The sequence below is a fragment of the Syngnathus floridae genome, chromosome 2, assembly GCF_059516105.1.
Source record: "Syngnathus floridae isolate MCC-2025c chromosome 2, RoL_Sflo_1.0, whole genome shotgun sequence".
Classification (NCBI taxonomy): Eukaryota; Metazoa; Chordata; class Actinopteri; order Syngnathiformes; family Syngnathidae; genus Syngnathus; species Syngnathus floridae.
This window is the reverse complement of record NC_142414.1, coordinates 18,754,000-18,775,510: the sequence shown is the minus strand read 5'-3', so window position 1 is coordinate 18,775,510 and position 21,511 is coordinate 18,754,000. Positions and strand designations below refer to the sequence as shown.

At 41.4% G+C, this 21,511-nt stretch overlaps 1 protein-coding gene and 1 long non-coding RNA gene across 3 annotated transcripts in view; both read left to right on the top strand.

Annotated features, from left to right (window-relative positions):
• Window positions 1-990: 990 nt before the first annotated feature.
• LOC148402417 (uncharacterized) lies at window positions 991-3,792 on the top strand. 2 transcript variants are annotated; one of them, XR_015857325.1, is made up of 3 exons: window positions 991-1,220; window positions 2,208-2,316; window positions 3,562-3,792. It is a non-coding gene; the product is annotated as an uncharacterized LOC148402417 (long non-coding RNA). The 2 variants fall into 2 exon arrangements; XR_015857324.1 differs by lacking the exon at window positions 3,562-3,792 and adding an exon at window positions 2,398-2,441.
• A 10,024-nt stretch (window positions 3,793-13,816) lies between these two features.
• Window positions 13,817-21,511, top strand: part of tshz2 (teashirt zinc finger homeobox 2) — a 37,850-nt gene continuing 30,155 nt past the window's right edge. The window contains exon 1 of the mRNA XM_088369046.1: window positions 13,817-14,377. Within this exon, the coding sequence (XP_088225172.1) occupies window positions 14,338-14,377 (40 nt within the window). The 5' untranslated portion in view covers window positions 13,817-14,337. The remainder of the gene's footprint in view (window positions 14,378-21,511) is intronic.

Genomic DNA, 21,511 nt, shown 5'->3' with positions numbered 1-21,511 from the left:
CAGGCATATTGAAGAGACAGAAATTCAAATTAACCTCAGTGCCCGTGATAAGGAGACCTGAACGTGCGTGAAAGATGAGCCGGGGCTATTTCGAGAGAACGAGCTCTCTCGCCACAGGGCAAACCCTGAATAGCCTCTCTCGGAATTACTACTTGAAGAGAAGGACTAGGTGATGCGCTTGGCACTTGTCATTGAAGGAGCGCCTTTTGTTCTCACTGATGTCATAGATCCTCATCTGACGGGACTGTACGGAAAACGGTTGACGTTTTTGTGAATCCTTTTGTGTAAAATGTATTTGACAATGAATACTGCAACACTTGGCTTCACTTTTGGGGAGCCTGCTGAGCCGCTGTTCCTCTCCAAATATTAGATGGCGGCCTTAAAGGGGCTTCATCACCATTGCTAATTGATGCGGTGAGACGACTGCTGACTGCTGAGGGCGAATGATCGGGAACGACGTGCACGAGAATACGACTTGATTGCATCTGACGGAGATGACTTCTTTCTGATGTCATTCCTCAGTCATTTGGGACACACGCGCGCACGAACACACACGCACACTGGTTTGATGCCATCAGCTGAAGCTTTGTACTTAAAAGTTTCTTGCGTTCCAACTTTTGCGTTTCCAATATAATAATAATTATAATACGTAAATAAATAAAACAATAAATAAATAAATAAATAAATAAATAAATAAATAAATAAACAATACCTAAAACATTTTTACGTAAAAAAAAATGATGCTGGCATTGATTAAAATAGTCCAAACAGAACCTGGCAGCAGCCAAGACTTCAAAGTCTGCGGTCACATCAAGCGCCCACGGCGAAACGCCTTTCAAGCACCCAGCGTGCAAAACGCCTTTGAAAATGTCACAAAAGCAAGTGACTGTCCCCCACAAACGCTTTCTGTAAGGTCTAAAGCCACGATTGATGCAATAAATAAGACAATGAGCTGACTAACCCCGTGTATTAAATGGATATTAATATGAAACGGCAGTTTACCCCCCTTGTCACATGACGGTCCTTCTTCAAGCAAGCATCACTTGGATTTCAAATAAACTGATCACTGATTTCCACTCATTATTGTTTAATTAAAGATTCAGATGTTAAATAGAGACGACTCCCCGGCCTGTGGAAGGCACGCCCTGAGCGGGCTCCCCAGGCTGAGGCACAAGTGTGGTTCAGTGTTGAAACGCCATGAAGGAAAATGCACTCTTAAGGTCAGAGCTGAATTTAGTTTCTTCTGTCTTTATTTATGGGGTGACTTGACAACATTCTATGCTGATTTCAACTTTATTCTCAACATGGAACAAATGAAAAGGATGAAAGAATAGAGAACAAATGAAGAGCATGGCTCAGAGAAGTAATGAAACATTTTTTCCGACAACGCTTTGTCTCCGTCCTTCGACTAAGTCTGGGACACCTATTAACATTCCCTTTAAATTATTCATCCTGATGGATAAAAACACCTCCGCTATTAATTACACGCTGGCCACTGGGGCCCCCCCACCCCTCCAATAGCTAAGGCTTTTTTTTTTTTATATACATATTTTTTTATACCTAATTTTTACTCATGGATTGACTTTGTGGAGGGTACATTTTTCTGGTCAATCGAAGTCAATCACGACATTTACAGAATGCTTGCAAAGTGCAAACTAAAGAGGAACTGAATGAAAAAGCGACGCGGTAAGCAAAGGGACCAAACAAGCGTTGTGTTTTTGCTGGGCTATTTATCTGCCTTTGGGCTCAAACGGCTTCTAGTCATCTGGGAGATTGTTAGGCATCCGTGAAAACTACGGAAATGCAGAGGAAATGGATGAGCAACACTTCATCACAATTAATCAAAGGCAGCTGATGAATAAAAATAAAAAATCAGGGGATTATCAAAAGGACACTGTCCTTGTCAGTTTGATTAACAAGCTCGGAACGGTGGGACGCACTGAAGGGAGACGCATTCTTTCGCCCATAAAATAAATATTGAATGAGAATATTAACTCGTTAACCTTGACAAGTATTTGTAATTTTCATAAGGGGACTAAAGTAGCGGATTCAGCACAAAAAAATGCTGTGGGGGCTACAGCGAAAAGGAGGGGGGGGGGTATTGCGCCAACACAACAAATTAGAGAGAATGAAGAATGCTACTGCATGAATCCTGCCATTTTTATGGGCTGCGATGATTAATTTGTTTGTTCAAATTCTCAATTAAGCCCCACGGACCTGGCAGAATGAGAGGAAGACGAGTGCAGATGCGGCATGGTTTTGTGGTTGTGAGGGGTGGGGCCCATGCAGGGCGCTCCTGGTCCAAGCTGCAACCAGGTCAGAAGACAGCTCCTTTCAGTGTCTTAAGGCTGAATAATAATGACCCAATTCAGATTTTGTGCCTCTTTTATGGTCCAGTTCATATGGTCGTATGGTGATGTAAGCAGAAGAATTCAAATAGGGGACCTTTTGTGTCTACAGTTCAGTCCTCTGGCCTGAATCATCTTCTGGCTTTTTCAGATAAAAAAAAAAAAATGCTACCCAAACCAAACAGTGTGATTCTTTATTCTCAAACCTTACAAAACAAACCACACCAATAGAAAACAAAACTACACTTATTAAAATGGAAGACTGAAATGTAAAAATGAGATATCTGCCAATATGACTGCAGTGTAAGAAGACAGAATGGATTTTCTATTCTGCTGATCAACGGCACAAACAGAGACAACTGCTGGAAAAAAAAAATACGCCAAGTGGAAGCTCATTTAATGTGATGGACATTAGAAATCCGTATGTCATTAAATATAAAGTAAGCACGGTACGTTAGGGGCGGTGCTAGCTTAAATAGAACCCTGCAGGAGACCAATTATACATTAGTTATTTGCATTTTATTTTATTGTGTTCACCTTATTTTATATAGTTAACTTGCTTGGTGGTTAAGAATGACAAAACGGCACGTTTAAATATCTCATGTAGTGTAAAGCTTGTGTGTATGCGCACATTTGTGTTTGAGTGTGTTTTCTCATATCAAGGCAACAGTTTTGAGCTTTTAACAAATTACATTTATATTTACACTAAAATGTTTAGAAATTTGGTAGTCAAGGAAAGAGATTGTATTTGGAATCTTTTTCAAAGACTCAAAGGATTTTTTTTTTATTTGTATGGCCTTGAAAGCAAAACTGATAATGTGCCACTCAAATGTTGATTCACTGAATAGTAATAGAAATAAAGCAAAACAAAGTTGTTAAAACATCAAGACCTGCAGTGTAAATCCAGTCTTGAAAATTCACCTCAAAATGTACCGCGAGAGGATAAATGTAAATTGAAATATATTTTGCCAAGCGCCTTGATAAATCACTTTGCCTTTTCCTTTCATTTGTTCAGGTCGCCTTGTCAAGGGTAATGCCCTTAAAATGTCAATTGTCAGTGTGAGCGTGCATTGCATTACACGTAAAGAACACGCTCACCCTCTACAGAAAGAAATAAAATATGGAGCTTGCACTTCTCGTTCCCCCCCGGAGGCCCTCTGCTCTTATTATTTGTCAGAGTGACAGATGTTTCTCACGTGTGTTGAACTTCTAGCGCCGCTTTGACCACCGGGGACCACAGGTACGTTCCGCGCCATCTCACAACGGAACCCTCCGCGGACCGACTCCCTATGCTGAAAGGAGCGAGGACACGACATGAGGAGGTTGGCCAGCAGGTCTGTGAAGGTGATGTGAGAGGGATGTTCAGGACACAATGCTACCCTGACTTTGCCACCCAATTTGTAACTCAATTTACTCAAAACTATTTGGGAAATAAAAACTCAAGCTTTCCTGCCTCCCAATGTCCATTTCACGTATCCTTCTCAAAATTTGCAAAACAGGAAATAGATTTTGAGGTCGTTCTTGGTGTAAAAAGTTTGACAACCACAGATCCAAATCAGATACATGTGTATGTGTTGAAAATATTAAGAGTAACTTTTCGACTTACTGTCTTAATTGACTTTTTATGCTACTTGCCGTTGGACAGTTTTTATCTTGAAATCACTGTTTTCCATGCCAGCAGTTACTTTTAATAATAGTGTCACCCACTGTTCTTTCTTTACCATTCATTCCAAGGTGTCCTCTGTGCATCTATTCAGAGCAACAGCATCAACTCGAGCCAGCACTGTGAAGCAAAAAAAAAATCCTTATTAGTCAAAGAGTCCCATTGGGATAACACCATCACGGTCAACCGGCGATGAGGAATAACTGTGGACAACACCGTGCAGTGCTTATTCTGTCGGGCCTAGGAAAAAAAAAAACATGATGTATGGATCCACAATCATCATGGGAACGCACCATCTATGTAGGAGCTGCTGATGAGCTTAGCATCAAATAATAGCATTGTGCTCTAGTTTTGCGTAATTCCATCTCAAGGAATGCAAATGAATCACATTGGCATGAACTAAAATTCTCTGCATAAAACATGTGGGGACATGTTTGATCCACCTGAAGGGTACCTGATGGTCACAAATCAAGACCAAGAGACAAAACGGCCGCCCCTGAGATGGGTAAAACGGGTGAATTTTGGTGCTTAACTCATATTTCTCAAATCAGAATGCAGTGTTTAGACAAGTGGGGCCACATACGACATATTACTGGAAGACATTTTTTGGGTTGATTTCCCCTTTGACCCCACTGCTCTAAATTTTGCCAGCTAGCCACTGTAGCCACTTTTCAATATCAAGAATGAAGACGGGTTTTAAATTGAGGGGAAAAGCGGATAAAAAAACAACTTTAACTATCTGTGTTGGTGAATGGATTTATGTAATTGTGTATCAGCTAAATGCTACACAAGGCATAAGTGAATAATAGTTGAGTGTGAAATGTGACATAAAGTCGCACACTCTGCTGATTTAATTCATCATCTCAGTTTAACAGCTTTTAAGAGACTCTGTCATTAGCGAGTAAACCTTCTCAAAATAAATTCCAATCCCAATAAATCCACCTCTAAAGGAACCTGCGCCGTCGGAAAAGTGACAGCGAGTGACCTTGAGATTTATTTTTGTCGCGCCGCAAAACTGTCTCGCTCAGCAACGAGCGACGTGCCTGTCCAGATGGTTTTGTGTGGCGGCGTCTTGCTAATTGTCAGTGATGCCATCAAAGGGACATAGCGGACCTGACAAGTTAGCTGATGAGCAATAAGAGCAGCGTGGGGGGTGGATTAGAGCCAAAAACATGTGACAGTTATTTTGTGCGGCCCACCTATGCTTTGAAGTCATTTACATCACTGCCATCGGCTTCTTTTGTTTGCTGTTCTTCTCCGATAACACACATTAACACGCTTTACCATTCATGCACAATCACATCATATTGATAATTTCTTTATAACTTTATATGGTATTTCCTTTAAGAATTATTTGCATCTTGGAGCATCTAGGCTGCTCACCTTAGTTGAGAAATTGACTTTGTGAGTTCATTTTATCACATATCATGGAGCAATCGATCTAAATTTTCCTATTTAAAAACATTCTATACTGCTGCAGGTGCATGTCATGTAAGTTTACAAATAAATAAACCTCCAGTAAATTTTTTTTTTTATTATTATGCTTATCCTCAAAAATATTACTGATATTTCCTAGAAATGGACAAATTCCACTGTGTTTTGAGTTTCAAAGAGAGACTTTGAAGGAATTTCATCAATACAAAGGGTTAAGGTCAACATGGCTAGACAGCATGGTTGAAGTAAGACTATATGACATTGTTTATTAATTACGCCTCTGCAAAGTGTCTCAGGAGGAATAAAACACTGTGTTTTGAATCTTATCACCTGTCTAAGTGAAATTTAAAGTCAAATAGGCGGCAGCAGAGAAGACATGACGTGGCTCCCCGGTGAGTGTAAAACATGCACGACAAAACATATGACACGAGCGGGAAGACTGACACGTGCTCAAATCCATTACAGTCATCGCCTGGATAAAGGTCACATTGGGTGCTGTTCTAAATTGGACAGGACAGCTCGGCCATACAGCGAGTGTCAAGGGGGAGGATGACTGAAAGAAAATCCCTCGGATGATTTGGGACATGCACGCACTACCACTCACACTCACACATTAACGCACACTTGAGATTAGCACCACACTTAAACATCCCATTAAAGGGAGTATGCAAACACTGCTTGAAATCAAAAAAGCAAGAGTTGGTCAAGTCATGCAAGGTAATGGACTCCACTTGTATGAGTTGTATTGGATGTATCCATATATATTTTTTAAATCTCTTATTCAAGTTATTATATAACATAATCCTTAGAGTAACTACTTCATATGGATCCCAGAGTGACCCTGGGCAGTGAGGCACGTACACGCACGGACACTCCCACATCTCAACTAAGATCATTTTACTGTAAATAAATGGCACGTGTCAACAGAATGCACGTGAATTACGTTCATGAGACAATTATTGCAACAGCCCTCCGCCCTACTTATTAATTTCAATTGAATGAGGGTAACCTAGGCGTTACGCCGCTGTCTGCAATTAATTTGTGTGAAGTGCTACTTCAGAGCAAAACACCAGAATTGTGTCAGTTGAACCATGCAATGTAAATCCCACCAAGGTGGAACGGATATGAAGGCGTGTAGCTCCCTGGAACATAAAAATGGACGCATCCAACATTGCCCAATGAGTACACCTCGAAATTATGTAAAACCCTCTTGAGGAGACTTCAATTACTACATAGCGCTGGGGATTAATTGAGGCACGTTGTCTGTTAGAGTGGAGGCATCGGTTTGAGGAAATACAGTTTTTTTTTTTTTTATATATTAAACATTGAAACACAGATTGCGGGACAATACAACTATGGGACAAGGGCAGTTAGGGAACGAATAAGCAACAACATAAGACAAAAGGAAGGAAATGGGGCCGTGTGTTTCGGAAATAACTGAAATAGCGATTTGTGTTTGTTGACTGGCAGGAGATCTTTCGGTAATGTTCTGAATAGATTTAGCTTAATTACATTGTGAAATTGCCTTCTTTGTTGTTATTTTGAAGCTGGTTGAATAATAGTAGGCGGACAGACAGACAGACAGAGTCTTTGTAAATTTATTTTTAGTTGAATTACAATTATATGGCAATTGCTATACCTTTGCCCAAACTTTTCAAAACAAAATAAAAAACCTCAACAATATTTGCAAGTTTATTTGTGGCTAAATAAATACTAGACAAAGAAAACTCCAGAAGTCTCAGAAAAAAAGTAGCTAGCGCAGGAGCAAAGTCTTTGCTCTGAGATCCAAAGGGAAACGACTTGAAAGGAAAGAAGCAAATGACTGCGATGCCTCATTAGGTGGGTTTTATTTGACCGTAGCCAATTAGAGCGCATCTGTAATTTAAAACAGTCAACCTAAAAAAGACTCAACAAAGAGCGCATTTCTCTCGTGGGAATGAACTCTTTTTCCCTTGTTTCATTCACAATGGGGGTCCCCCCAACCCTCCCCCCCCGATCCCACAGTGCTATTTTTCTTTATAAATATAAATAAGACTCTCACATGTGCATATCATACGTCTTAAAGTTGACGGGTGCTGGGGGCTCTTGATATGTTTTTCACATTTGGTTTTGCTCAAGTTGCATACTTAACACTTAAGTCAAGAGTAAACCAACGGATCAGTGTATCACTAACAAAAATAACAAAGATACAATTCTAATTCAATTATGATAAATGTATTGAATGCTAGTGAATTTAAAAGAAAAATGGAAGTAATAGAAATAAAAAAATAATCATACATTATTACATATCAACATTTATTCAAGTGTAAAAAGAACAACACTGCCAATATTAAAGTAGTTTGGTATTTAACATATAATACATTACAGGGAATCCTCTGTCATTGGATTCTTTCATATTTTGGGCCTAGCTGCATTTTGCCTCCAATAATTTACTCATAGGTCAGTGATAGATTATGTTCAACATATTGCGGCATGTTCTGACAAAAATGAACCAACAACAACAAAAAATAAGAATGGACAACAAGTGATGCTGCAGCTCCTAACTTCCTTGAAGGCTGCATTTTTTGCATTAGATTTTACCAAAAGAAAAAAAAATCAACAAAATAAAGTAAAAGCACGACTCCTATGATGTTCACTGAACCAAGATATTCTTTAGAGTTCTTTAGAAATTCTTTAGCGGGTCCGCCGTCTAAATAGATTTGGCATGGTGGCTTGAATGCTCACTTTTCCAAACATCCTGTGTGGATACGGTGAAAGTTCCGGAGGAAAAACCATACCGATGGCAACATAAGGCTGGCGCACCCCAAATGTGAAGAAAATTGAAGAGGTCTGAACTCTTTGAAGACGCCTTAGTAACACCTGTACGGCTTATCCTGGTTGTTAAGCATTGGAATAAAATTGTGTGCAATATGCATCACCAAATGTTGGAATAATGAGCCATCTGCATGAGTGAGGTCCCTTCCTCAGAGATGCCAAGAACGACGCCATCTGCGAAGACGCTACCAGCTGTTTTCTTTCTTATTACGTGTTTATTAAAAGCTGAACTTGTCCTCTTCAGGAGGAGGGGAGGGGGCAGCTTGAGGGGAGGGGGGGGGGGGGGGGCAGCGGCTCTATCACCACTGGAAAAAAAAAACATACACACCCTTTCGCTACATAAAACATTTTCAGCAGAACAGAGGGAACGCTAATTAAATAGTGCGTCTTCCTCTTCAGAGGATAGCAGCAAATTAAGAGAACAAACATGAGATGAAGTGCCTGCAAAGCAACAAACATGAAAATTCTTGTGAGTGACTCTAAACCGGCCTGACGGCAAATAAATAAATAAGCCATGCCCCGAAGCCCCACCTTCACTTAGCCCTCTGGGGCTGTATTTTCAAAATCCTGCTCAAAAAGAAAAACCCTCAGTGGTGCTTTTACTCATCCTTCTTCTCGCATTGTTGTCAATTTTCAAAACCTATTAGCAAGTGATCGATCGACCGCAATTGAGCATTTATGCACAGCAGGCAACCCGCATCCCTCCCGTCAGGATCCCGTCCCGTCTGGCGTAATGGAGGCTGACACAAGTGCAGACCACCCTCTGCAGCTGTCAACAGATTTCAGGAGCTCAAAGGAAGACGCGTCAGGCAAACGTCCCGAGCCGAGTGATGGACACCGGGAAGGAGCGCTGGAAATGTCCATCAGCATGCGCTGCCATGTGCTCAAGCAGACAGGTCGGGTCGGAATAGACGCTGACAAACCCAACGTGGACGCACTGTCCGGGCGCACTAAATACGATGCGGAGCGACAACTGACAGGCTGCTGCCATAACAGCATCCTTGGATCGCTCGAATCCCACACGCACTGTTCCCTCGACCCTAGGTCGGCAAAAACGGGCCAGCGCAAGTTCCGAGCTGAGGGTCAAGTTTGTCCAGAGTATGAGAAGAACCTCTCGAACGTGAAGCAGATATGTGCTTACCACTCGGCACCATGCTCCCCAATGAATATTTAGATGTTATTTGGCCTTCTGCTCAATAACTATCTAAAACATTTTCATATTCCACCCCCTGAACATAATCAGATAATGAAAGCGCTGCTGCCACTTACTGGAGTGGATGTGCAATTACACTTTAGTAGCTAAGATAAAAAAAGCATGTTCCCTGGGGGAGATGGACCGCCCTAACCCATGTGTTCAAGAGATGCATATTTCTTTTATCTTCTGAGTTACTGAGTAAACTGCACAATCTTTCAACAGGAAGTAAAGACCGTTTCTTCTCATACAGGAAGTTGCCCACTGTCGTCATGAGAAACGCATTGATTCAGAATGTTTGTTTCTCTTTGTTTAAGACAGTAGGTACCCCTCTGCGGTGAGCATGTTCTCTGCTCAGTTCAGTGCTCAATAAAACAAAACAAAAGGCCCTCCAATTTCGTTTCTGTACAAACAATTACCTGCCATGGATTTGCAACCTTATTGGATCCAGTGGAACGTTTGAAATAAATCATTAAAGGCGCTGACAGGGCATTTATCTTCACTCGTGCTTTAATGCGCTATGCACAAAACTGTGTGTGTAAGTGTGCTTGTTCGTGTGTTATTGTGTGTGTGTGTGCGTGCGTGTGTGTGCATATGTGTGTGTGTGCGCCTGCGTGTGTTGCGTGTGTCAATCCTCCCGTGGAGCCATGTTCTCAAAGCTCTTCATTCTGAAATCAAGCATGAATAATTAAGCGTTTTCACAAGGCTGCTTTAACGATACATTACACGAGAGGAAATAGGTCAAGCAGCAACGTTAGTGCGATCGCTCGCATGTTTTTTTTTTCTTCTATTATTATTATTGGCTTCATGGCCAACAATAGATCAACAATACACGCTTCACAATGGCTGACGGCTTCACTCGCTTAAATGCAGATGTGATGAGAAAGGTTACGTGTGGGTCAGCGGGACATCCTGTCCTAGCTTCAATTTCCCTGACCTTTTTTTCTGTGACTGGATTTGCTTCACTGGAAATTCATTGTAGTCAATTTTTTTGTAATTATACTTTATGCAATAGAACCACTAAAGTTTGGTGCCCGATTGGGTCTTGCTAGCTTAAAATCTGTAATGTCTTTTTAGTTTGTGTGAAAACATCAGGCCAAAAGTTGAAAAATGTTAAGCCAGTTTAATATTATACACAGTAGCCATGTGTGTGGTCAACAGCAAATATAGTATAGAGATGAACTTTGTGATGTGAATTTATGATATGTCATAATCATCAAAAAGTGAGGGAACAAAGACTTCATCGACCGACTCCTTAACCGTTGGATATCATGCTATTTATTCTGCTATTCAAACACATACTAATGCTTCCATGAGTTGTGCTCGGATGAAGCACACTTCCACGCACTTCCCACATGCCATCCATAACTTCGGGACAATGCACGGGACAACAAGCTGTGGGCGTGCATTTGACTTTGGAATTCTGATTTAGCATGTGGCGCTAGCTATTCATTCGTTAACATTGTTGTTATGTTCAACAGAAAAATTCCCAAGTGGGTAAATCGCAAATCAGTGGGAACAATGGCAAGTTCACTTTATCGATCGAGTGTGAAATAACATAATTTTTATTTATCTATTTCTGAAAATCTGCCTGTGAGCAACCCCCTCACTGTGATTTGAGGGATGATTCTTAGGGCTGCCCCATCAAAACAAGAATTTGTTTTTGCAGTGGTGTGGGAAGTGTACTAAAATTATTGATCCTTGAGGTATTGAGACAAAAGCATGTTTGTTCCCTGTGAAATTTTGCACTACATAAAACGTCTTTGCAGTCTTATTTTCAAGAATCTTTTGATATGTTGAATGCCTCGACTACCTGATGAGCATTAAGGTTTACATGGGTATTAAAATTGTTGGGGGAACCTCATCCTCGCCCCTATTTTCACCTTGGAACGAGACGAAAGTATTCAATGAATGAATCTTAATCCTCTAGTATTCTTTCAAGGACGACATCTGGGAAAACCACAGACTGTTTAATCCAATGTTAGAAATTCATGTATGACAGGCAGTCTCTAATTGAAATTGAGAGTTTAATCCCTTTCAAAGTGAAACATCATCCAAAACGCTTGCTTGATTTTCACCGGTTACGCTCAGGGAGAGGAAACAAAATGCTGAAAACAAAGATCTATGTCAAACTCTGAAGATGTACAAAAACATGCTGCATGATTGACAAGCACATCAAAATGAAATGAGATAAGACCCGTGTACAAAGGCTACAATGTGTGATCATGTAAACAACACCCATGACACTTTTTTGCTTGTGGCTTCTTTTCTGGAAGGCATTCAGCAAGCAAAGGGGGTCAGAGATGACCATATTCATACAAAAAAAGCCACAGCACATTTGAGTGCAAGCAAAGTGGATTGAGTTGACAGTCGCTGCTGTTGAAAGCAGTAAAAGCAGCTTTGTGCTACACGACGTGTTCTGTCCTCAGGGCTGAATGTAACAGATGACGGAGATCATTGGAACCTTTTTCCCCCCCCAACATCACTCAGAAATTGATGTTTTGCCCCTTCTTTTATCATATATATATATATATATATATATATATATATATATATGAATAAAACATCTTGGGAGGTCAGCATATGCTCCTGGCAAGATCAACCAGGTTGCCTCGAAGCCAGGATGGAAGCGAAACTAGAAATCTCCTTTCACGTTAACTTCCATTTGGTGAATCCTAATAGTTATTTGTTGTGATCATGCATCTAAGGAGGACATCAATCTACTGTCACCATCTGCACTGCTGCAAACACTCTGAATTTCAAGGAACATGCCGAGATATGGGCACCAGCACTAAATGTTGGGAGTGATAAGGTGTGTGTGTGTGTGTGTGTGTGTATTGTCTGTGTTGGGTTGGGGACGGTGGTTGTTGCGTAAACACAAGGTGCTCGCAGCTGTCAGGCAGGTACGACTCAGGCATGATCTGAGGCGTGATTGATCGCGGGGGTTCAGGCGGAGTTCAGCGGAGGTCTCCGGTATCGGCTGCGGCGTGAGTGAGTGACAGACACAAAATAGGCTGATGGAATATTATCAGGAAGCCATTTGTAATGTGGGCCGAGCCTAGATCTCTGAGGACTGTTGTCTCGCTGGAATGAAGTCATCCATCACCTCGGCTTCATACTGGATGAAGTCATGAGCAGATTTTGAGGGGAGACAGAGAGACACTTTCCAAATGTTCCCACACATGAAATTCAAACTTTGAGTAAAAGCACGCCAATTTGAACTGAGGATACTGAAATACGACTCCATTTGATTTGTCCTCCAAATAAGAATAGTTTCAAGTCAAAACTGATCTAAAAGTAACCCCTGGAAGGAATGGAGCAGGGCGACCAAATGCAGCTCGGACCAGGGTTTATTGGAGAACTCAAAGACAGACAATAAGAAGCTCGACTACGGACAAGACTAACAGAACAAAAGACAAGATAAAGACAGGAACGACGATGACAGACGCGACGAGAACAATCCGACCGGAGTGACACGCAGACAGGACTTATATACGCGACAGGTAACAAGAGGCAGGTGACTGTGATTAGTACAAAACTTGCGAGTAGACACAGGAAGGGAGGGGCGAGCACACAGACACTGACACTATTAGAGGACAAGGTACTCCCAATCTGCTTGTTTTGCTTTTTCTTTGGCTTCTTACATTCATTCCAAAAGAAGGAGCAGCAAATTGAGGAGTCTTAGTTTAGATGCTGCAAAATAAAATAAAAAAATGCTTTTTGTAGTCTCCATTACTGTGAGAGCAACAGTCTGGTACCTTCAGGTTACATGCAGCAGGCAGAGAAGGGGCCATTGACGATGCATGCTTTTGAAACTGCAGGAGAGAGCGAGCGGGAAACTATGACAGCCGGGAAAGCAGTTGTAACATTTAAGATGACAGAAGTAATGTTAGCTGGCTTCAATTACACGCCTTCAGCAATGGCCATCGATTGATGTTACCAAATAATATCATACTAATCAATCACCATTGCTCAAGCGTCGTCACATGCATACTTCCCCAAATCCTGCAGGCACAGCACCTTGTTCTAATAATATAGCACATTTTCAAGGATGAGAAGTCGCGGAGATTAGGTTACATCATGACAATTGAGATATTTTTGTTATTTATTTATTTATTTATTCATAATAAATGAGGACCATCCAACATGATCATGATAGTGGGTAATAAAAAAAAGTTAGGTACAAAATCAGTTTGGAACAAACAATCCCTGTAAAGACATGTGCATGGCAGCAAGCGCCACGCAGCCTCTGTTCCTTTAATAAACTGCTGCTTATCTGTTCTCACAAATGTCTCGCTGCCATCATCGTCGTCGTCGTCAGGTCCGGCCCGGTGGAAGGAGGGAAACAGGGAGGGAGGGAGGAGTTTTCAATGTTCAGTTTCTCGCGTGGATCTCTGCGCGCTGACATCGCCTATCTGCTCTGCCCGTACCCCCGGCACCCAGCAGTCCACGCTAGCGGTGCCAAAAGCCCTTTTTTGTTGTTTTTCTACATTTTTTTTTCTTGAGCTCCACCACGCGTTAAGACTCGACGGAGGTGGAAGTGGACGCGCGCGCATACGCGGGGACCAGCGATCAGATGGACACGAGGAGGGGGGCGCTCTGTCCCGCGTAGAAGACGGAAGAAGCTCTGATTTTTTTTTTTTAAATATATATTGATTGATTTGCACGCTCTCGTTTTATTTTTGATCTGCTTTGCGACACAAAGCGAACTGGATTCTCCCCGGCAGCCAGCTTGCAAGCCACAAGCGACGTAAAGAAAACAAAAAAGAAAAAAACGAAACCACGCACTCCAGGCGCGTGTGCGCTCTCTATGCGCGCGCACGAGAGTGGCCCCGCATTGTGGTTGCACCTGGGCACGCGCGCGCGAACGGCCACCCCGCGGCACCATGCCACGCAGGAAGCAGCAGGCGCCTCGAAGGGCTGCGGGTAAGAAGACGTCTCATCCACTCTCGTTGTCTTCTTTTTATTAGGAACATTGTTAGGCTTGTTTTGCCTTTGTTGCCATGGTCACCGCCTCACCTAGGCGCCTCCTCCCACCAGTCCTCCCTTCCTCCCTCTCCAAAAACTTTTTTGGCTTGTTTTCATACAGGACCCTCTTAGACATACGACACATACGATGCATTTAGTGAAGTTGATTTTTGATGTACTGCAATAAGTTTTTTATGTATGATAGTCGCGGGGCATTATATTGGGAACACCTGCGCAACATCCATGTTCTGCGCAGCACTTAAGATCGTGGTCCGCAAATGAGCTGGAGGCAAGGTGCATAAGCCAACTTTAAGTTGCCCTATCTATATCAATAGCTAATCTATATCTTTATCTATATATATCTATCTATCTATATCTATGTCTTTATCTATCTATCTATCTATCTATCTATCTATCTATCTATCTATCTATCTATCTATCTATCTATCTATCTATCTATCTATCTATCTATCTATCTATCTATCTATCTATCTATCTATCTATCTATCTATCATCAACAATTTGTATAACTTGTCCCCTTTCAATGATCCTCATCCCCCTGCATGCCTGCAATGTGTAGTAGTTGTAAAAGAAATAAGTCATGCTTTCCTTGGCTGCATGATGTTTTGTGAAGCCGCTATATCCTGCATGTGAACTCTCTGTGAACTCTTCATCATTTTACGGACAGACTCATTTTTTGGGGAGGGGCTTTATTGTATATGTCTTAAATACTTCCAGTCTTTGGGGATACTAAATTCGCCAAAGGGTGCCATAATCTGTGACCTTTGCCCCCTTGTCACCTAACCCCGTAGGAGTGTTTTCAGAGGATGCCCTTTTTTTTCTCTCGCGTGTGAAGCTGTGAGAAGTTATCAGTCTTTATTATGGCTGCGGATGCTGGGAGCAGATGGCGATTGTTTCTCCGCCAATGATAGCGTTGCTTTTCTACGTGACGAAGATACTAAGATTTCACACACATGCCTGCCCGCGCGCACACGCACGCACACACACACACACACACACACACACACACACACACACACACACACACACACACACACACACACGCACGCACGCACGCACACACACACACACACACACACACACACACACACACACACACACACACACACACACACACACACACACACACACACACACACACACAAATATAGTCACCCTCTAAACGCACAGAATATTTTTTTTCCCACATTTCAACCTCCAAAGTGGTCCTTCCCTAAAAAGCCCTTGCTTTCATTATTTAGAAGTGGGTTGGGGGAACTTTTTAGACGGTGCCTAAGTGATCCCTTTACACGCTCCCTAAATGTGTCGGGCCTGTGCGAGCGTACAAATAAGCCCTCCAGAAGAGTTTCTTCATTGTTGAGGTAATTGTCTTCTGGCTGACAGGCACATTCATCAGTGGCTTAATGGTCAATCAAAAGTTGGCAGGCAGAGTGTTTTCATTCTTTCCTATCCACTACATTAGGAATACTTCATCAAAATGTCGGCCCACTAATGGCTGTGAAGAGTTCATGACTGACTGATCCCTTGTCTGCGAGCCCCCCACCCCTTCCTCCGCTCCCCAACCCCCTCTTCTTGAAAATTAACAGCTCTGCGCTTGTGAGATGTGGGCCCGCAGATAAACAAATTGTGCATTAATATTTCATCTTCAAGACCTGCGTCGGTGCCGCGAAGCGGTGGAATATTCCCGGCCCTCGTTGTCATTTTTCTCGTTTTTCCGCGCCCCTCCTCCTCGTCCTCCTCCACTATTCTTGAAGGCTCTTTGCAGCTGTAACTCATTTCACTTGATGACTTTACTGAGGTTACAGAGAGTGACGACAAATTGATTACCTGGCAGAGCAAGAATGGAGCGAGCGGAGACGGCGGCTGACAGTCATGTTATAATAATATGTTTAATGATGTGTGCAGCGGGAACAAGGGGAAAGGAGGATGGAAATAAGCGCACACAAGATGCAAAGGAATACATTTTTAAATGTGTTCATTGTTGATGTAGAGCCCTTAAAGATGCTATGTCCCTTCTTTTTTTTCCAATCACAAAGCAGTCAGGATGTTCCTCTGGGATTTGTAGCATTTATTAATAGGTGTATATGGAAATGTCAGATCATAACTAGACTCGCCACACACAATACTAGGTATACCTGCACAATCTAATGAGATCCAATACAAGAGAAGGATCAAATATCAAAACACTAGAATATGGCACACAGTCGAAAGCAAAGCAAAGGCGAGGCCAAACAACGTGTACGGCTTCATAGATTATTTGTAAGGTTATTTAGTTAAGAATTCAAAATTTAGAAAAAAAAAAGTTATTGATCTTATAGTGTTTTGGTGATGACTTTTGATGAGACAAACCAAAAGTCACAACAACAACAATAACCTGTCTGTCTGTCTGTCTGTCTGTCTGTCTAGCACCGCAAAACCCCACCAACAATTTATGTAGCAGAATTTCCAAAGGAAAAAAATAAACACCACGCCACAGTCTTGCGCATTACAAAAACATAGGTAATTGCAATATAAACAATAAAAATACATCAATTGGCATTGTGCGACACATTCAGAAGTGTGAGTCATGACCAACAGTTAGTAATATTGTACACACTAATTTGATGCTAAAACACAGAAAAAGACTGACGCAACATAGCTGAAATATTAATGCTCGTTTTTCGCAAATGCAAGTATTATGATATGCTCTGTCAGCATTTTTTGACCACTTATGTTCAAATACACATTTTCAAAGGTTTATAATTACCAAAACCGCAGTGTTAGTTTCATTAACCCATCTATGGGGATTTACATGCGTGTTAGCATTAAGCCAACTATCTATCTATCTATCCTAAATCCATCCGTTCGTCTGCACGTCAGTCCGTTCGTCCGTCCGTCCATCCATCTGTGCATCCAGTAGTTTTTCTTCATGTGGGGTAAAAGTTTTAACAGGATAAAAAGAATGTTTGTAAACCGCAGGTCTTCCCTGTATAATGAAAATGGATTTAATAGCGCTTTGGAGAAGAGCTCTTGGAGTGCAATGAACCTTCATCACTGTGAGACGTTATCAGCCACATGTTGTGCTTTTATTCAGTTTAAAGGCGCCGTAGTAGCGCAAGGTTCATGTTTGAGTGAAAGGAGCCATATGTTACTGCGCGACCCATGGGAGGATCCCTCTCGCTGTTGTTGTTTTTAATTTTTACAATAGCGCTGTGCCTGTAACCCAATTTGCTGTTAACAAGATGAATTGGGGAGCAGACAAAGGCATTAAGTGTTGCAGCGCCAGCTCGTGACTGACAGCAGCTTGTGGGAATGGCCTCGCACAGATTCTTCCTAAGTGGCTCGCTCAGAAAACATCCGAGCATCAAGGCAGATGTTGTTGATCTACTTGAGGTGGGAAAAGATAGTCCAGTTTGAAGGAAGGACTAACAAAGCTTGTTCTTTTCTTACCCGGGAATTTGACACCTTCTCTTCAGCGATCACGCTGTCTTAGTGCTATATTTGTTCTGACATGCTTTATGGGGTTGAGAATTATTGCTTATTCTTTTGACGTCTTGATTGTGTAAAAAGATGACAAAAGTCATTCAGTAGAGAACAGACCTCCATCAAGGTCGATCAACCCTTATTCAGGACACCACATTATTGGGATAGGGTTAGAGTTACTAGTTAGCAAATACGTTTTTGTGCCACAATATTTATTGCATTCAAATTTGGCCCAGTTTCCATTTCTCAAAGTTTGGTAGAAAGCATTTCATGTGTAATCCAGCTAATAAACAAACAGCCATGAATACAACATGACCTATTTCCACTCTTAACTGATCCACACTGCACCACATTTTGGCGTCTTTCCGTCAGCGTATCAAGCATAGTGATACGGATACCTAAAGCTCGTGTGTTGATTGTTGTGTATGAAGCGCTCACTTCCAAACTAGTAGGGGAGAGGAAAAAAACAAACTCAAAAGCAAAATTAAAAGCAGAAAAGTTGTGTAACTTTATTTTGACGGTAATATGTGGAAACGTAAATATGTTCTGGGGCACCAAACTTCGGCTGGAGGTCCAGGAAGTTGCAATCTGATGCAATCATTAGCGGGCATTAAATCTCTCAGTGTTTCTCTGCGACAAGGTTGACGTCAACAAATATTTTGATCAAATGCAGTCTCCCGAGCGTGGCACACTTTGCTGCAGTGTATGCAGTTTTGGGCTCTCCCACCGTTGAGATTTCCCATAATAACTTCCTCTTCATCAGCGACTTTTTACTGTAAAATGAGGAGAAATCTCAAGTCAGGTAAGATGGTGGCAGGTGCCGCTAGCTGTTTGTGCCGATAGAGGATGGAGTTATGTTTTCTGCGTGATGGTGAAGCGAGACTCCTGCGCATGAGCTGATTTAGTGGAATGACGCACTACCTTTGTGTGATCAATTGACTTCACCAGACATGCATTTTCCATTTGAAATGACTTTTGGTTCTTGTTTCTTTCTGAGGGTTTCCCCCTTTGACGTCCTCTTTGAGAGGTAAAGTGCATGCACTGTTGTCTTGAAGTCCAGTGATTGTCTAAAATGTTTGTCTTGTTGCATAATGACACTTCTGCTGAGTCCATTTCTCTGTAAATTACCAGGAAAAAAAGATTTTGTGGACTTCAAATTATTGTGCAGCTACCACCATATGCATTTACATTGAACATTTACATAGTTACATTATGTTGATGGTATTTACTTTTCATTTAAGTTACATAACATAGTTTCATGCACTAAGCACTGAAAATGCCATTATGCACTAACAATGTGGTTCCCGCTGAAGCTTTTAAAACAACACATTGACGTAAAAATGTCCAACTTTCTTCTCCCTCCGCTACACTCGTTCAACTCGGCGTCCTCTTGAGACATGCGCCAGTTTCCAGGCAAACGACACAATTTAATTCATGTAGACGTGACGCAGAAAATAGTAAATTTCAGATTTTTCACCCATTCCTCATTAAGTGTGACAATAACTAGAATATTGGGATGTGAGTTAAGTGTAAACCTGCTAAACCGATGCTTTGTGCCCATGTGAAGGATACAGTAGCAACGGTCGGCCTGCAATCGATTACACGGTGCTGTTGGGGTTGTCTGTTTTATGTTCTTTGCGCTGAAATGCTCACTTCCTCATGCGCCGTGTGTTACTTTTACGACGAACATTCCCGCCAGAGCTCTCGTCTTGGTAATTTATGCCCGTGGCCCCACGTCATTTCCATCTTTTCCATACACGGAGATTTAGGCGTTCATCTTGTACTTGTTGACCTACATGTGTAATGTCGGGAGGTGGGGAGTGGAGGGGGGCGCGTCTGCCATATGGAGGCCTTAAAAACAAATCACAAACAGATTAGGTTTACCTGACTACCAGTGTACCTAACACTGAATGGGACCAAATGATGTTCTGCTTTTGTTCAGCAGCCGCTGTGAAATAACAGTGATTAAAAAAATAAATAAAAATGAACCGGCACTATAGTTGGATTGAAATGAGCGCATGATACACCCAAAATTCCTGTCACGATGGGAAAAAAGAAACAAAGAAAACATTTAAGTTAAGTTATCTGATTTGCTGCTTATCAAACTTCTGATGAGCCGCAATTAAGATGAATTATGTAAATTACCCCTCGCCTCCATGTGACTGCGAAAACGATGGAAACATTGTTGCTAATTCTAATGGAGTGATCTGTGGTAATTGCGAAGGAAAATCATCGTCACATGATACACATCCTCAGGGAGGGTCATCGTGGGGACGTTTATATCCAGGTGATGAGGAAAATGCCTTGTTTTATTGGGCACAGCTAATTAATTCCCAACCTAGTTAGGTGCCTAAACGGGCTGCAGTACATGAAAAAAAAAATAGTAATAAACCTAACTCTGGGCGGTACGGTTCTGAGAAAAAATAATGCGATGAATAATATCATAATATTGGATAGACTTATGCTGACACTTTACTGTCTTATGCACTTGGTTGTGAAACTGCTCAGCTCTGAGCATTAGGATACGGTGGCATTCAATTCTGCCCACTTTTTGTATTTTGTTTAAATGTACTAGTGGTTGTTAAAGCAATATTAAAGACCTATTTGAGCTAAAAGTAATTTGAGTTTTTTTTTTTTTTTTTACCGTACACGTACTCAGCTGTTATAAAACTGGACATGACATTCCTCAATTGATTGGTAATTAATCCAGCAACAAACTGTCTAACGTACATACTTATTTACATCATAATTTTATTGATTGTAATTAGGAACCAAATTTAGTTACTTGAGTGTATTTCAAAATTGATTTTTGAGGGTACCCTAATTTGAAGATAGCAAAAAACAATAAATTATTCTGGCAAATATAATTTAAGCATGACAAGCTAGCAAAAAAAAAAAAATATTCCTAAATAGATTTTTGTGAAATTTAGGAACAAATAATTAAAAAGAATTTTACACAAAGGTAAAATAAAATCCGTAAATGTATAATTTAGTTTTGAGTGTTTGCGCAGATTGTTTCAGTATAATAACCACATAATGTAAAAATATATCCATTTGCTTTTCGAATTATATGATTTAATTATTATTAATTATGTTGATTTCAAATAAGAAAAATAAAATTGACTTGTAATTATCAATTTTTTTAGCTGTGAAAATTCCAATGTATTTTTGCGTCCATCATGACAATCAGCAATCAAGAAATATGATTGGTTATTTGACAGTCAATCAGGGTGCAATTGAAAAAGCATCTCACCAACATTCTATTCAAAGATATTTAACGATCACCGCATGACATTAATCATCCACTCCCAATTAGCCTAAAACCTCGCATAATACTGTACTCTGGCTTCGGGATGCTCAGCTCACGTCACCTCGGTAACGATGAGCATGTGAGCAGAAGACGCGTTGCTGGACACGTTCTTGCGGTGCTGTATAAAGTGCTGAACTTTGCACCTTTGGTAACTTCGTTTAGCGCCGGGCTGATGGCACCCCGACAGCTTTATGCGGCTCGTGTTTTATGAGTCGTCATGCGGTGCAATTACACACGACCTAATTTGATGAATCAAGTCGATGCTCCGCCGCCATCGTTGACCTTGCTAGACCGCCATC